Source organism: Lonchura striata, chromosome 13 (assembly GCF_046129695.1).
Source record: "Lonchura striata isolate bLonStr1 chromosome 13, bLonStr1.mat, whole genome shotgun sequence".
Taxonomy (NCBI): Eukaryota; Metazoa; Chordata; class Aves; order Passeriformes; family Estrildidae; genus Lonchura; species Lonchura striata.
Window position 1 is genome coordinate 22,841,464 of NC_134615.1, and position 14,457 is coordinate 22,855,920.

General features: G+C 66.1%; 4 protein-coding genes across 5 annotated transcripts; 2 read left to right on the forward strand and 2 right to left on the reverse strand.

Moving 5' to 3' along the window:
* The first annotated feature begins 266 nt into the window (after positions 1–266).
* DPEP1 (dipeptidase 1) lies at positions 267–4,383 on the forward strand. Its single transcript, XM_077786237.1, has 10 exons — positions 267–527; positions 1,535–1,667; positions 1,887–2,019; positions 2,100–2,250; positions 2,343–2,412; positions 3,082–3,258; positions 3,330–3,414; positions 3,487–3,562; positions 3,709–3,844; positions 4,133–4,383. The coding sequence occupies exons 1-10, from the start codon at positions 328–330 to the stop codon at positions 4,307–4,309; spliced, it is 1,338 nt and encodes a 445-aa protein (XP_077642363.1). The 5' UTR covers positions 267–327; the 3' UTR covers positions 4,310–4,383.
* A 2,312-nt stretch (positions 4,384–6,695) lies between these two features.
* On the reverse strand, positions 6,696–9,395 carry CHMP1A (charged multivesicular body protein 1A). The gene is made up of 7 exons (XM_021526988.3): positions 9,286–9,395; positions 9,083–9,102; positions 8,462–8,539; positions 7,575–7,721; positions 7,209–7,337; positions 6,924–7,111; positions 6,696–6,762 (listed from the first exon to the last, which is right to left on the reverse strand). Exons 1-7 carry the CDS (start codon positions 9,290–9,292, stop codon positions 6,741–6,743), a joined length of 591 nt encoding a protein of 196 aa, XP_021382663.1. The 5' UTR covers positions 9,293–9,395; the 3' UTR covers positions 6,696–6,740.
* A 127-nt stretch (positions 9,396–9,522) lies between these two features.
* On the forward strand, positions 9,523–12,772 carry CDK10 (cyclin dependent kinase 10). Of its 2 annotated transcripts, none has more exons than XM_021526986.3 (13): positions 9,523–9,728; positions 9,812–9,884; positions 10,282–10,353; positions 10,450–10,552; positions 10,661–10,742; positions 11,095–11,162; positions 11,369–11,421; positions 11,514–11,583; positions 11,663–11,722; positions 11,821–11,944; positions 12,027–12,166; positions 12,267–12,319; positions 12,396–12,772. In XM_021526986.3, exons 1-13 carry the CDS (start codon positions 9,585–9,587, stop codon positions 12,491–12,493), a joined length of 1,140 nt encoding a protein of 379 aa, XP_021382661.2. In that variant the 5' UTR covers positions 9,523–9,584; the 3' UTR covers positions 12,494–12,772. The 2 variants fall into 2 exon arrangements, with proteins under 2 accessions (XP_021382661.2, XP_021382662.2); XM_021526987.3 differs by having other exon boundaries at positions 9,812–9,866.
* A 242-nt stretch (positions 12,773–13,014) lies between these two features.
* SPATA2L (spermatogenesis associated 2 like) lies at positions 13,015–14,415 on the reverse strand. The gene is made up of 2 exons (XM_077786398.1): positions 14,068–14,415; positions 13,015–13,991 (listed from the first exon to the last, which is right to left on the reverse strand). Exons 1-2 carry the CDS (start codon positions 14,413–14,415, stop codon positions 13,179–13,181), a joined length of 1,161 nt encoding a protein of 386 aa, XP_077642524.1. The 3' UTR covers positions 13,015–13,178.
* Between the last annotated feature and the right edge of the window lie 42 nt (positions 14,416–14,457).

Below are 14,457 nucleotides of genomic sequence, written 5' to 3' on the forward strand. Positions count from 1 at the left end.
GGGGTGAGCGGGGCCGGGGGTGCCGGGGGTGCCGGGGGTGCCAGTGCTGGACTGGGGGTGCCGGTGCCGGGGAGACTGAGGAGAGGATGGGACTGGCACTGTCCCAACCAAAAAGAATCTGGGCTTCATTAGAGGATTGGGAGCGTCACCGCGGCTCGGAGGAGAGGCCGGGGCACGGCGCAGCCACCGGGGCTGGGCTGGGGGAGGCCGCGGAGCCCTGGCACTGCCAAGCGGGCACAGGGCACCCAGGGAGGGGTAACGCTGCGCTCCTGGTTATTCATTGACGGTGGGAGGGGACGGAGGAGCTCGGGGCAGCCATCCCAGCGCATGTGCTCTCACGGTGGTGGCAGGTCCCCCCTTGTCCCCAGCAGCACCCAGCAGAAGATGCCAGACAGCAGCGTGTGGGTGCTGGCGCCGGCACTGACGCTGGCACTGGTGCTGGCACTGGTGCTGGCACTGCCCAGCACTGGAGAGCAGCACCTGGAGGAGGCCGAGCGCATCATGAGCACCACGCCGGTCATCGACGGGTGAGCAAAGGTCGCCTGGCCCCGCAGCGTGCCCCGCTGCTCCTCTCTGTGGGAAAACCCCAGCTGGGAAACCTGCGGGGACAGCCCGGGGGGATTCCGGGGCCGGGCACCCCTCGGCTGTGCGGGAACGGGGAGCAACTTTCCCTGGGGATCCCCGTGCCAGGCACCCCAGGCTGCTGGGGACAGGGGACAGCTTTCCCGGGGATCCCCGTGCCAGGCACCCCAGGCTGCTGGGGACAGGGGACAGAGCTATCCTGGGGATCCCCGTGCCAGGCACCCCAGGCTGCTGGGGACAGGGGACAGCTTTCCCGGGGATCCCGTGGGACCGTCTGTGCAGCCCAGGGGATCCCCGGCGCCGCAGCCCGGCGGGAGTGGGCAGGGTACCGGGAAGCCGTGGTGAGGCTGCCCCGGGGGAAGTTCCTGCTCAGTCCTGAGTGATGTCCCTGGTCCTTTCTCGGGACCCTCAGGAGGCTCCGGTCCCCTGCAGCATTCCCTCGTGGAGCAGTGCTGTGCCACCGGAGCAGCGCAGGGGAGCAGGGGATGCGGGACTGTGCCAGGAGCAGGAAGTGGCACGCTGCCACTTCCCCAGTGGCACTGCTGGGTGTGGGATGTGCCTGCCAGGGTGTCCCTGCGGTGACATCCTGGTCAAAGGGATGTTGGGCTGGCTCCCCTGGGTGTGAGGGCTGATGATGGGTTGGAAAGGGACACAGGGAGGGTCCTCCGGGGGGTCCCACATGGCACAGTCCCCTGGGAGTGACCTGTCTCCAGTTCCTGTCTGGAACTGCTTGGGTGGCTTTTGGCTGAGGGGACACGCGGGTGGGCAGATGGACCCAAGGTGGAGGATGGGGGATGGATGGATGGATGGATGGATGGATGGATGGATGGATGGATGGATGGATGGAATGACAGCCAGATGAGGGGACTGTGTGTGTGGCAAGCCAGGAGGGTGGGCAGCCTGAGGGCAGAGGGTCAGACCACTCTTCAGTGCCCACCCTGTCCCTGCCCAGGCACAATGACCTGCCCTGGCAGCTCCTCTGGAAGTTCAACAACCAGCTGAGGCTGCCAGCAGCCAACCTGACACTGCTGAACGACACCCACACCAACATCCCGAAACTGCGCCAGGGCCACGTGGGCGGGCAGGTGGGAGCAGCGGGGTGGGCATTGGGGTGGGCTCTGGGGAGGGCAGGGGCACCAGTGAGGATACCAGGGCGGGTGGGGCTCACTGGGGTGGGCAGGGAGGGCACCAGGGTGAGCTCTGGGGCCCGTGGGACAGCACCAGGACGGGCAGAGACGCCGGGGTGGGCAGCGGGGTGGGCAGCGGGGTGGGCAGCGGCCCTGCTGATGGCGTGCCCGTGGCAGTTCTGGTCGGTGTACGTGCCCTGCGAGACGCAGAACAAGGACGCGGTGAGGCGCACGCTGGAGCAGATGGACGTGGTGCAGCGCATGTGCGACCTGTACCCCGAGACCTTCGCCTGCGTCACCGACACCGGCGGTGAGCGGGCACGGGGGCGCGGCACCGCGGGGGCGCTGAGGGGGCTGCCCGCCCCGGCTGATGCCCCCGGCACCCCGCAGGCATCCGGGAGGCGTTCCAGAGCGGGAAGGTGGCCAGCCTCATCGGGGTGGAGGGTGGCCACTCCATCGACAGCAGCCTGGGCGTCCTGCGCACCCTCTACCGCCTGGGCGCCCGCTACATGACCCTCACCCACAGCTGCAACACCCCCTGGTAAGGACCCCTGGGGGCACAGAAGGTGGCAGCGCTGGCATGGGGGATGTGGTCAGAGGTGTGGCCACTTTGATGCTCTCCTTGTTCTGCAGGGCTGACAACTGGCTGGTGGACACCAACGATGAAAAGCCAGTGCACCACGGCCTCTCACCATTTGGGAAGGTGAGGAATGGCATCAGCAGTGGTGTCCAGGAGTGGTGGCATTGGAGGAATTGGTACTGGCACCCACTGGCCCCATGCTGAGTGCAATTCCACCCATCCATCATCTATCCATCCAACATCCATCATCCATCCATCCATCCATCATCCATCCATCCATCCATCATCCATCTGTCCATCATCCATCATCCATCCATCCATCCATCCATCCATCCATCCATCCATCCATCCATCATCCATCCATCCATCATCCATCATCCATCATCCATCCATCCATCCATCATCCATCATCCATCCATCCATCATCCATCATCCATCATCCATCCATCCATCCATCCATCATCCATCATCCATCCATCCATCATCCATCCATCCATCCATCATCTATCCATCATCCATCCATCATCCATCCATCCATCCATCATCCATCCATCCATCATCCATCCATCATCCATCCATCATTCATCCATCATCCATCCATCCATCATCCATCCATCATCCATCCATCATCCATCCCTCCATCCATCCATCATCCATCCATCATCCGTCTATCATCCATCCCTCTGTCCCACCAGCCAAAAGCCACCCAAGCAGCTCCAGACATCCCCCTGGGGGACCCCTCCCATGCACCCCTCAGCCCCCCAGCCCCACCCCTGTCCCCTGTCCCAGTAGATGGTGGTGGAGGAGATGAACCGCCTGGGCATGATGGTGGACCTGGCCCACGTCTCAGTGGACACGATGAAGGTGGTGCTGAACATCTCCAAAGCCCCCGTCATCTTCAGCCACTCCTCTGCCTACAGCCTCTGCCAGCACCGCCGCAACGTGCCCGACGACGTGCTGCAGCTGGTGGTGAGCGTGGGCACAGGGCAGGGCCGGCGGGGGGTTCTGGGGGCTGGGGGCTCAGGGCTGGTCCCCCCCAGGCCTCCACGGGCAGCTTGGTGATGGTCAACTTCTACAACGCCTACGTGACCTGCAGCGACAAGGCCACGCTGTCCGACGTCGCAGGTGAGGGGGTGCCCAGGTGGGTGGGGGTGGCAGTGACCCCCCCTGCCCTGCTCACCCCGTGTCCCCCCACAGACCACATGGACCACGTGAAGAAGGTGGCCGGTGCCCAGGCTGTCGGCTTCGGGGGGGACTACGACGGGGTCCCAGGGTAAAGGGGGCGATGGTGCAGGATGGGGTGGCACAGCGTGTGCCCACCGTGGGGACTTCCTGAGGGGTGCGGGCATCCCCCCTGCACCTGTGCAGGCAGCTGGGGGTGCTGGGGGTGGCCCAGCTGCGAGCTGTGGGGTGGCACAGGGTCCCCGCTGGCCTGGAGGACGTCTCCAAGTACCCCGCGCTGGTGGCCGAGCTGCTGGCGAGGAACTGGACGGAGAGGGAGGTGAAGGGGGCCCTGGCTGAGAACCTGCTGCGGGTCTTCAGCAGAGTGGAGGAGGTGAGTGGGGCGTGGGAGCACAGGGACGCACAGGGCGAGGGGACACCTGGACCGTGGGCACGCAGGTGGCACTGGGCCATCGGGAATGGAGATGTAAGGGACACGGGGACACGTGGCACAGGGACGCTTGGGCAGCACACAGCAGGGCGTGTGGCACTCAGGAATTTACGGGGACACAGGGAGCCAGGGGGACACATGGGGCACTGGGACGTGCGTGGGATGGTTTGGGGTGGCAGGAGCGGGCGGGCACTGCCCCTCACAGCGGGAGCCCACCTTGTCCCCACGCAGGTGAAGAGGAGCCTGCAGGGCACGGCTGCCCACGAGACCCCCATCGCCTTCGAGGAGCTGCAGGGGCCGTGCAGAACCAGATACGGGTACCCCAACGGCGCTGGCACCGCCCGGCGCCCGCCGGCAGCCCTGGCACTGCCGCTGGCGCTGGCCCTGCTCCTCTCCGTGCTCTCCTAGCACCCGGCACCGGGGCACGACCCCGCGCTCCTTTCTGCCGGACCCGCTGGCAAAATAAAACCGTGGCTCAAGCAGTGCCGGCAGCGAGTGCCCGTGTGGGGCTCGGCGGGACCCGTGCCAGAGCCCACCGGCTCCCGGCGGGGGATGCCGGGACCCCCGGTATGCCACCGGCCCCCCGGTATGCCACCGGACTCCCCAACATGTCACCGGCGGGGCAGAGCGGAGGGTCCCGGCGGCGCCCGCCCCGCACACCGGGAACCGCAACCGCAGCGGGAGTGACACATCCCGGCAGCACCTGGCCAGGGCGGCTGCGGAGCTGCCTCCGCAGGATGCTTCCATTAATCATTAGCTAATTAATTGGCTACTTAATTATCTCCTTAGCAATTTCCTCTGGCATTCAGGAACAGCCTGTCTTCGGAGCGGAGGCGGGAGAACAGGCAGGAGAAGGAGAGCCATCTTCCTGTGCCATTCGGGATTTGGCTGAGGCACAGCGCCCGGCTGCCAGGCGGGCACGGGGCAGGGAGCCGGGACAGGGAAGGAGCAGGGAAGGGAAGGAGCAGGGAAGAGATAGGAGCAGGGAAAGGAAGGAGCAGGGAAGGGAAGGCTGCACCCTCACCCCGTCCCTGGCAGCGAGGCTGCTGTGGGCAGGTGCTGATGGCAGGATGGGTGCGGTGCCACCTCGGTGCGGTGCCAATCCCGGGGTCTCCCCTCGGGGGGCCCGGTTGTCCCCACGAGGGCTGGGGGACGGTGCAGGGAGCTGGGCTGGCCCAAGCCTCGTGGGGAAGGGAGCTGGGCTCCAGCTGCTCCGAGCTCCTGCTCACTCTGCTCCCCCGGCTCGGCCACATGGAAGGGACAGGGCCCTGCAGCGGGGGAAAGGGGCTGTCCTCGCCCTCCAGAATCCCCAGAGTGGGTACCCCAGCACTTCCCAGCTCCTGGATGGGCAGAGGCTCTGGGAACAAGAGCAGTCCCTTCCTCCTCCTCAGCTCCAGGGCAGCCCCTGGCACCAGCTCCTATGGCAGGGCAGGGGACACGATGAGACAAGGGGGACCACCGACCCTGTCTGCATCCACACCCCCAACACACACTGGGGTGTTCAGAGATTGTTTATTTAAACCCACAGAAGGGCATGGACACGGTTTGGGCAAAAAGAAGGCAAATAAGACAAGCTTTAAAAAAAAACCCACCAAAGAAACCACAGAGAGACAGCCCAGGGAGGGGGACGGGGGCAGGCCTGGAGCCCCCAGAGCTGTGGGGACACCGTGCAGGGAGCCAGGCACAAATCTCCAGGGTCCCCCAGCTTCCCGCCCGGCCCATCGGGAGGTGGGACAAGATCCAAGGCTCTGCTGCAGCCCAAGCTGCCTCCTCCTCCTCCTCCTCGGTGGCGAGGAAGGCTCTGTGTCACCAGCCACACGCTCCCAAGGCCACTGAACTCGGGGAGAGCAATCAACGCAGCGGGAAGTGTCTGTGCCGGGAAGTGGCCCCCGTGACATCCCCCAGAGGTGACAGCTCCTCCTGGGAGACCCAAAGGAAATGGCGCTTCCTTCCTGGAGAGCTCCCAGCAACCCAGCAGCTCCGCCGTGCCAAACAGCTCCAGCCCCAGGGGAAGGTGACAAGGGACAGGGAGGAGCAGCGGGAGGGGACACGGAGAGCAGCTCCCGGCCTGGTGCCAGCAGCGAGGGGACAGAGGAGATCCAGGGACGAGGCACAGGGATGGAGGCAGAGCTGCTCCCGGGATGGTTCTGCATTCCCTGTCACACCCACCCAGCAGGGGGACATTTGGGGACATGTCTGCAGCCACCACGGCTGCTGCAATCCGCTCCCAGTGCTGGACATGGCTCCTCACTGGTCTAAACTGGCAGTCAGGGCCGGGACAACCATTTCCAGCTGGCAGTGCCCGGGGAATCTGTGGATTGACACGCACAGGGCTGGGCAGGGGAGGGCGTTCCAAAGGGCACTTCGTGGTAGGGGGGCTGGGGGTGTCGGCCCGGCGGGACACGGAGCAGCAGAGGGCACGGGGACAGTGACAGCGACAGCGAGGGAGGGGACAGCCCGCTGTCACCGCCCCTTCCTGCAAGGCACCGACCTCCCCAGCTCCACAGCCGAGACGGGAAGGGTTCTCCTGCTCCTCCCGGCCAGCTCCTGAGGAACTCAGCCCTCAGCTCTGCTGTGGGCAGGGGCGGGGAGCAGCAGAGGAGCTGGGGAGCAGCACCCCCGAGCAGGGAAATCCCCGTAGTGTTCCGTCAGCAGCGGGTGTGGGGCTCTGCAGGCAGCACCCCCAGACGCAGCCCCCCCAGAATCCAGCACGGGGTTCCCACCGGGATCGCTGCTGGCCCGGGGAGGGGCTGTCACCCCCCGAGGAGAGTCCCGAGGCGCTGGGGGGCTGCAGGGGGGGTCCTGCTCCAGCAGTGCCATCCACAGGCCCAGGGAGGGCTCAGTTCCGCAGGGCAGCCAGCCTGCAGGGAGAGCAGCAGAGCGGAGCCGGGTCAGGGCAGCAGGAGCCCCCAGCCTGTCCAGGGAGCCCCTCTGGGCCCCCCAGGAAGGGCCAACTCTTCCTTCAGGGCAGTGAGGGGTGCTGGGAGGCACTGGGAGTGCCCAGGACTGGGAGAGAACCAACCTCCGGGAGAGCTGGTCCTCCTGGGAGCGCACGGAGCTCTCCCCCACGGCCGAGGCCCCCTCGGGCAGCTGGCTGAGCTGGTCCATGATCTCCAGCCCGTTCTCCTCGGCGATCTGGACGATCAGGCTGTCCACCTGCTCCTGCGGCGTGCTCAGCGTGGTGGCCGAGCTCATGGAGTCCTCCATGACCTGGGACAGACACAGCCCTGTCCCCCTGCCTGGCCTGGAGACCTGGCAGGGATCCCCTGCCATCCCACCCTCCCTCTCCTGGCCGCCCGGCACTCACTGACGTGTGAACATCCAAATTCTGCACTTGCTGCTCGAATTTATCCATCACCGCTGACACCTTCTGCAGGTCCATGGAGCTCAGGGCCTTGTCCAGAGCCTTGGTCACCTGAGCCATGTTTTTCGTCACCTGCAAGAGAAGATTCCTTCAGGAACGCTCTGAGGGTTACAGACAAATCCCAGCGGTGTCCTGAGGCCATCCCAGCTAGGCTGAACCTGTCTGAGGGGGTCTGAGACCACCGGGAGCCCTGCTGGGATCATTCTGGAGGACGAGACGGCTGGGGGTGGCTGGGAGCAGCGAGGGGAGCAGCGAGGGGAGCAGCTCCACGTGGGGATGGAGCTCCCAGAGGCTGCTGGAGGCTCTTACCCCCTTCATGGTGACAGCTGTCTGCACCTTGGAGGCCACGGCGTCCACGCGGGAGGCCATGCGCAGCCAGTGGAGCCCCTCGTTCTTCTTGCGGATGGCGTTCTCGGCATAGACCCGGGCACACTCCACGTTCTTCTGCTGCAGAGCCTGTGGGGGAAGGAGAGATGGGAAAGCTTTGTGAGTACCACTGCCCAGCAAAGGGATTTGGGAAAGACAGAAACCACAAGTGAGACTGAAGCGGGAACGAGCGCTGAGATACCAAAGCACGGCTGCTGAACAAGCAGAAAAACCAGGAACAGTTCAGCCAGTGGAAGGCAACCCCCCTTTTGACCTCCAGACCTCCAGAGTCAGATGTTCTGTCTCACCCCTCAAAAATACACAGTTTATCCCACACCTGTAACCCTCCCCTGAAGCATCAGGTATGTGTAATCCCACTGGCCCAAGTCTTGTTCCATGCCCACTCTGGAGCCCCCTGTAAGGTGTGCCCAGGGGCTGGAGGCTCTCTTGGCATAATCTCCTGCCCCTGTGACATCTCTCTGTCTGTCTCTTGCTGTCTCTCCCTGCTCCTGCTCCGAGCTGCAGCTGGCAGCTCCGAGTGAGGCCCACACCCGCTCCCTTCACAATAAATAAACCACATATTTCCTATCTCTGACTGCAGAGATCTCTGTCTCCATCCATCCTGACCATCAGCGCTCCCCACAGCCTGGCACAGCGCTGCCCTGGCACAGACTCCCCACACTCAGAGACCCCCAGGCTCCCAGCAGGGTGGGCTGCCAGCAGGACACCGCTGGCGAGTGCCCCGCCGCGGGGCCGGGTGTGCCACCCTGCCGGCCAGGGCTGCAGCAGGGGGCAGTGCCAGCCACCCCGCGGTGCCCAGCCCCACACACCTTTTTCACTTTGGCCTGCTCGGCCTTGGAGTCCTTCTCGGCTTTCTTGGAGAGCTTCTCCAGCTGCTTGGCCGTGAACTGCGGGCACAGCGGGGTGCGAGGGGCAGGAGCGGCCACGGTCCCGCACTGCTGGGGGTGGGAGGGACCCCGGAGCCCCCCAGGGACCCCAGAATCCACCCAGGCACCCCAGGGATCCCAGAGCCCACCCAAGCACCCCAGGGACCCCGGAGCCCCCCCAGGCACAGCAGGGACCCCTCCCACCGGCCCAGGGTGCCCCTAGCCCCGTCCAGCCCGGCCCTGGGCACCGCCAGGGATCCCGGGGCAGCCCCCGCTGCTCTGGCACCTGTGCCAGGCCTGCCCACCCTGCCAGAGAGGAACTCCTGCCCCACATCCCCCCTCACCCCGCTCCGGCACTGCCAAGCTGCTCCCCTTTGTGCCGCCGTGCCAGTGCCCGCTTGTCCCGCCACTGCCCGGCCCTCTGCCCGCGGCAGCCCCGGTCACTCCTTCGGCCGGGCCTCCTCCCGTCCCGGTCCCGCCGCCGGTGCAGCCCCGCGGAAGGAACCGGCACCGGGACTCTCCCGGGACCGGCGAAGGAGGTGGAAGGACCTCCGCTGCTCTCACCTTCAGCTGGAACAGCGTGTCTAGAAAGGAAGGAGAGCACAGTCTCAGCGACGGGACCGGTACCGGGAGCGGGTGACCGGGGACCCCGCCCACACGTCTCGGCCACCACTTCTGGCTCCGAGACTCACCCCCAACCTCACCCCTCTCCACCCGCCCCAGCCCCGCCGGGAAGCGCCGGTACCGCCCGACCCCCCCGCCGGTACCGTCCATCCTGCCCGCCGCCGCTTCCGGGTTCCGCCGCCGCTTCCGGGTGGCGCTGCCGCCGCTTCCGGGGTGCTCGCGCTGGGTCTCGCGAGAGCGGCGGCGCGGCCGGAGTGGGTTGGGGCGGGGCCGGAGGGGGCGGGGCCTATAGGGGGCGGGGCCATCCCGGGCTAGGCTCGCTATTGGTCGCTCTCTAACGACGGTTCCAGCGGCTTAATGCGTGTGGGCGGGGCCTGCTCGTGGGCGGGGCCTGCGGCGGGATAATGGCGCGCGTGCGCAGAGGGAACGCGGCATCGCGGACATGGCAGCGGCTGAGGCGGGACCTGCACCGGGACCGGGATCCGCACCGGCACCGGGATCCGCACCGGCCGAGCCTGAGCTGGAGCCCCTGCGCCTGAGGCGACTGCGGGGAGACGGCTTCTTCGAGGTTCCGGCAGCCGATCGGGTGAGTGCAGCGGGTGCCGGGGGGCTGCAGCCGGTGAGGGGCCCCGGAGGCCGCTCCGCCTCTACGCCGCTCTTTGCTTGCAGCTGGGACGGTGCCGCAGCGTGAAGGAGTTTGAGAAGCTGAATCGCATCGGAGAGGGCACGTACGGCATCGTGTGTGAGTGCGGGCGGTGCCTGCCGGGCCGGGGCGGCACCGGGAGGGATCCGAGTGAATTGCGCTCCCTTCCCTGCCGTGGGTGGGGATGGCACTTCCACCAGATCACGGTGCTCCGTCCAGCCTGGCCTTGGGCACGGCCAGGGATCCAGGGGCAGCCCAGCTTCTCTGGGCACCCTGTGCCAGGGCCTGCCCACCCTCCCAGGGAGAAATTCCTTAGGGACAGCCCATCTATCCCTGCTCCCTGGCATTCCCCGTGTAGAATCCCAGCACGGTTTCGGTCAGGAGGTGCCTGAAGCTCTCCCAGTTCCCCCCCTGTGGCTGAGCTGGGGGGCTGAGGCGAGGCTGGGACAAAGCCAGGTGTGTGTCCTGGTGCTAACGTGACCTGTGCTGTCCCCAGACCGTGCCCGGGACACGCTGACCGACGAGACGGTGGCACTGAAGAAGGTGCGGATGGACAACGAGAAAGATGGTAATGGAGGAGTGGGGGAAACAGGGGCTGCTGTGTCCTGCCCTGCTGTGTCCTGTCCAGCTGTTCCTGCAGCACAGCTGTTCCTCTCCCCCCCAGGAATGCCCATCAGCAGCCTGCGGGAGATCACCCTGCTCCTGCAGCTCCAGCACCCCAACATTGTGGAGCTGAAGGATGTGGTTGTGGGAAACCACCTGGAGAGGTGAGAGTCTGTCCTCCCTTTCCTTCCAAGCCTTTCTTGGAGCTCTGAGCAGCCTCAGCACATGGAGTGGTCCTGGGGGAGGCTCTGACCTTACCTTGTCTCCACCAGCATTTTCCTGGTGATGGGATACTGCGAGCAGGACCTGGCCAGTCTCCTGGAGAACATGCAAACGCCCTTCTCGGAGGCTCAGGTACAGGGTGGGGCAGGATTTGGGTCCAGCACCTCTTAGAGGGTGCTGCCATTCCTGCCAAAACATGTGGATGCTGTGAAGGGCTCCCTAGAGCTTGAGCTGGGGGATTCCAGGCATTCCTGATGGAGCTGGGCTTTGCTGACTCTCAGTGAAGCCTTCAGGGACTTTCCAGGCTTGGTATGGGGCTGGAACAAACTGTCAGACAGAGCTGGGAGAAAATGCTCACCCAGAACCCCCTGGGAGAACACAGGGATGGAGGGGCTGCAGAACACCCCAGTGGGTTTGGGCTGTGTGGGTTTGTCCAGTTGGTGCTGCTCCCACAGAGGTGACAGCTCCTGTCCTCTGTCCCCAGGTGAAGTGCATCATCCTGCAGGTGCTCAAGGGCCTGCAGTACCTCCATGAGAACTACATCATCCACAGGTGGGAGTGGCAGGATGGAGCTGGGGGGACAAAGGGGTGTCTGGGACACCTCCCGTGTCTTGGGAGCAAGTGGCACCATCAGGAGCAGCTCTGGGTGGGGCTTTGGGGCCCATCAGTGTGGGAGCGCTGGCAGGGCAGGGAGGCTGTGGAAGGATGGGATTGGATTTTCCGTGTGCTTTCTCAGCTCCAGCTGCTGTTTCCCACAGGGACCTGAAGGTCTCCAACCTGCTGATGACCGACAAGGGCTGTGTGAAGATAGGTGAGTCCCAGCACCTGCCCCCGGCCGTGGCTGCTCTGTGCCGTGACCGCAGCTCAGCCGGGCTCCCCCCTCACTGTTGCTCTCTGTTGCAGCTGATTTTGGCCTGGCACGCACCTACGGGATGCCCCCTAAGCCCATGACCCCCAAAGTGGTGACTCTGTGGTGAGTGGCAGGGGCTGGGGTGCGTTTCCCCCACGGGACGGGCTCGTGCCAGCCCCGACACCAAGTGTCCCCTGTGCAGGTACCGCGCACCGGAGCTGCTGCTGGGCATGACGACCCAGACCACCAGCATTGACATGTGGTAATGAGGGGAGCTGAGGCAGCCTGGAGAGGGGGCTGGGGGGCTGCAAACTGCAGGGGGATCACTGGGGAGGCTCCTGTGCTTCCTGTGCTCCGCAGGGCTGCTGGCTGCATCCTGGCCGAGCTGCTGGCACACAAACCGCTGCTGCCAGGCACCTCCGAGATCCACCAGATCGATCTCATCGTGCAGCTCCTGGGGACACCCAACGAGAACATCTGGCCGGTGAGAGCTCCCTGCCCTTTTCCCCACTGTCCTTTCTCCCTGGCTGCTCCCCTGGCCCCCCATGATATTCGGTTTCCTCCAGGGGTTCTCCAAGCTGCCACTGGCCACCCAGTACACCCTGCGCAAACAGCCCTACAACAACCTGAAGCACAGGTTTCCCTGGCTCTCGGAGGCTGGGTTGCGACTGCTCAACTTCCTCTTCATGTATGACCCTAAGAAAAGGTAAGAGCTAGGCAGGAGGTGGGGTGGGTAGGGCAGGGAACCTGCCCCATGCTGTCCCCCAGGCTGGAGTGGTCCCTGCCACTTGCCCTTGTCCCTGCAGGGCCACGGCCAAGGACTGCCTGGAGAGTTCCTACTTCAAGGAGAAGCCCTTGCGTAAGTGCTGCCCATCCTGGGGCAGGGCAGGACTGGGAGCTTTTGGGACCTGCTCACCCCTCTCTGTGCCCCACAGCCTGTGAGCCGGAGCTGATGCCCACCTTCCCTCACCACCGGAACAAGCGGGCGGCCAGCACGGCGCTGGAGAGCCAGGCCAAGCGCAGCAAGCCCTGAGCTGTCCCTGGGAACAGGAGTGATGTGTCCTGGCTGAGGTGGAGTCCCTCAGTCCAACAGTCCCAGCGCCATGGGGACGGCTCCTCCATGCATCGGCCCGTGCGGGACGGGGCAGGCTCCGGTCTGCAGCCGGGTGAGCGTGGCCCCAGAGCCAGGAGAGATGGGGCCCAGGGACGCCCAGGCTTGGCAGGGTCAGTCCTGTCCCAGGCGGGTCCTGGTTTGTGCTGTCTGTTGGGGGGAACCCCGACTCTGCCATCAATAAAAGCATCTGTGACAACATTGTGTGGGGTGGCTCCATTTTTAGGTGCCAGCAGGAGCAGCTGGTGGCTCTGCTCTCCTTTCCTCTGGGGACAAGAATGCCTCCATTAACACCCCAGGTTCTGCCCCCTTTAAGTGGATCCTGCCCCCATTCTGAGGAAGACAGGAGCTGCTCCTGCAGGGTGCTGTGCTGTCAGGCATCACTGCAGCCCCTGCCCCTGGACCAGGCATCTTGCTCCCCCTCACCAGGACAGAACACCTCGTGCTGAGACAGCCACTTTACTGATGCACTGAATAATTTACAGCAGCAGCGCCCGGGCTGCAGCAGCGCCTGGGCTCCGCAGTCTCGGCGGCTGACGAGTCCTGGTCCTTGTGCCAAGCAGGGCCGTGCCCACCCCTGCCCGGGGCAGCGGCTGCAGCAGCCACGTCAGGAGCGGGGCGCAGAGCCCTTGGCCAGCAGCATGTCCAGCTCGGTGCGCTGCAGCCACAGGCGCTGCTGCCGCTCCCCGCGCAGCTCCTGGCCGCGGTGCCGGCTGCGGCAGGCGCGTCCCACGGCGCAGCCGCCGCCGTGCAGCTGCCGGCACGTGCTGCAGCAGTACGAGGGCAGCATGCCCCGGTGCAGGCACGAGTGCAGCTGGTAGCAGGGCAGCTCTGGCGTGGCCTGGGGGGAATCCCAGAGCTCCCCCAGCACCTGGGGGTTTCTGCTGGTACCCACCAGCTCCCGCTCCGGGAAGAGGTGAGAGGAGGTGTCCGGATCAGCGCTGCCCACAGGCTCTGGCCCGAGTGTGCTGTCGCAGCGTCCCCAGCCCCTCCTGGGCACATCCTGAGGGTCCCTCCACAGCACTGGGGGGGCTGTGTCTTTGCTCCCCATGTCCTCAGGGCTGTCTGGCCTCTCCTGGTAGAGATCCACGTCGTCACCGCAGTCGGGAGCCGCCCTGCGCCGCGTCCCCAGGTCCTGCGGCATCTCCAGGCGCCCCTTGGCACCCCCGGCCCGATGCCGTGCCTCCAGCAGCTCCTCGGCGCGGGGCAGCCGCGGCGCCAGCTCCGCCAGGATCTCGCACTCCAGGCGGCAGGCCAGGAACCCGACGGCGGCGGCGATCAGCGCGGGCCCCGGCGGCAGCCGGCCCACAGCCAGGCGGTGCCGGTCCCGCCGCTCGTAGCCCAGGCGGCCCAAACTCCGCAGCAGGTCGGCTTCGGGCAGCGCTGGGCGCAGCAGGTGCACGTAGGCGCCGGAGAAGGTCTGCAAGGAGAGCGGGGAGCGTGGCCGGGGGTGTCTGGGTACCCCCACAACACCCCTTGCCACCTCAGGGCCTCACCGGGATGGTGCCGAACTCCCGGCGCCACGGGAAGAGGTAGAGGTTGACGGCCGCCAGCTCCAGCAGTCGGAAGGCGCTGGCCAAGCCTCGCAGCGCCAGCCCGGGGTCGGGGTGGTCCCGCAGCCCCCGGGCCAGCAGTGCCAGGGCGTCCTCCTGCAGGGCCTCCAGCAGCGCCGGCTCCCGCTGCAGCCGCTGCCGCAGCCGCTCCGCCACGGCGGGGCCGGGGCAGGTCCCGGCGGGGCCGGCCTCCCGCTCCAGCGAGCGCCGGTACTCCTGCTGGAATTCCTGCCGCAATTCCTGCCCGTAGTCCTGCCGGTGCTCCTGCCGCAGCGCCGAGCCTGCACACATCCTGCGGGTACAGCGGCGTGAGACCCCACCCCGGTACCCCGG

Coding starts and splice junctions, on each gene's coding strand:
- DPEP1 (XM_077786237.1), top strand. CDS start 328: ATGTGCTCTCACGGTGGTGGCAGGTCCCCCCTTGTCCCCAGCAGCACC. Junction 528..1,534: donor ACCACGCCGGTCATCGACGG/GTGAGCAAAGGT, acceptor GTCCCTGCCCAG/GCACAATGACCTGCCCTGGC. Junction 3,845..4,132: donor TCTTCAGCAGAGTGGAGGAG/GTGAGTGGGGCG, acceptor GTCCCCACGCAG/GTGAAGAGGAGCCTGCAGGG.
- CHMP1A (XM_021526988.3), bottom strand. Junction 7,338..7,574: donor CAGCTGTCACCATGAAGGGG/GTAAGAGCCTCC, acceptor CTTCTCTTGCAG/GTGACGAAAAACATGGCTCA. Junction 6,763..6,923: donor GAGGACCAGCTCTCCCGGAG/GTTGGTTCTCTC, acceptor CTCTCCCTGCAG/GCTGGCTGCCCTGCGGAACT.
- CDK10 (XM_021526986.3), top strand. CDS start 9,585: ATGGCAGCGGCTGAGGCGGGACCTGCACCGGGACCGGGATCCGCACCG. Junction 10,553..10,660: donor GTGGGAAACCACCTGGAGAG/GTGAGAGTCTGT, acceptor TGTCTCCACCAG/CATTTTCCTGGTGATGGGAT. Junction 12,167..12,266: donor ATGTATGACCCTAAGAAAAG/GTAAGAGCTAGG, acceptor TTGTCCCTGCAG/GGCCACGGCCAAGGACTGCC.
- SPATA2L (XM_077786398.1), bottom strand. CDS start 14,415: ATGTGTGCAGGCTCGGCGCTGCGGCAGGAGCACCGGCAGGACTACGGG. Junction 13,992..14,067: donor GGGAGTTCGGCACCATCCCG/GTGAGGCCCTGA, acceptor CTCTCCTTGCAG/ACCTTCTCCGGCGCCTACGT.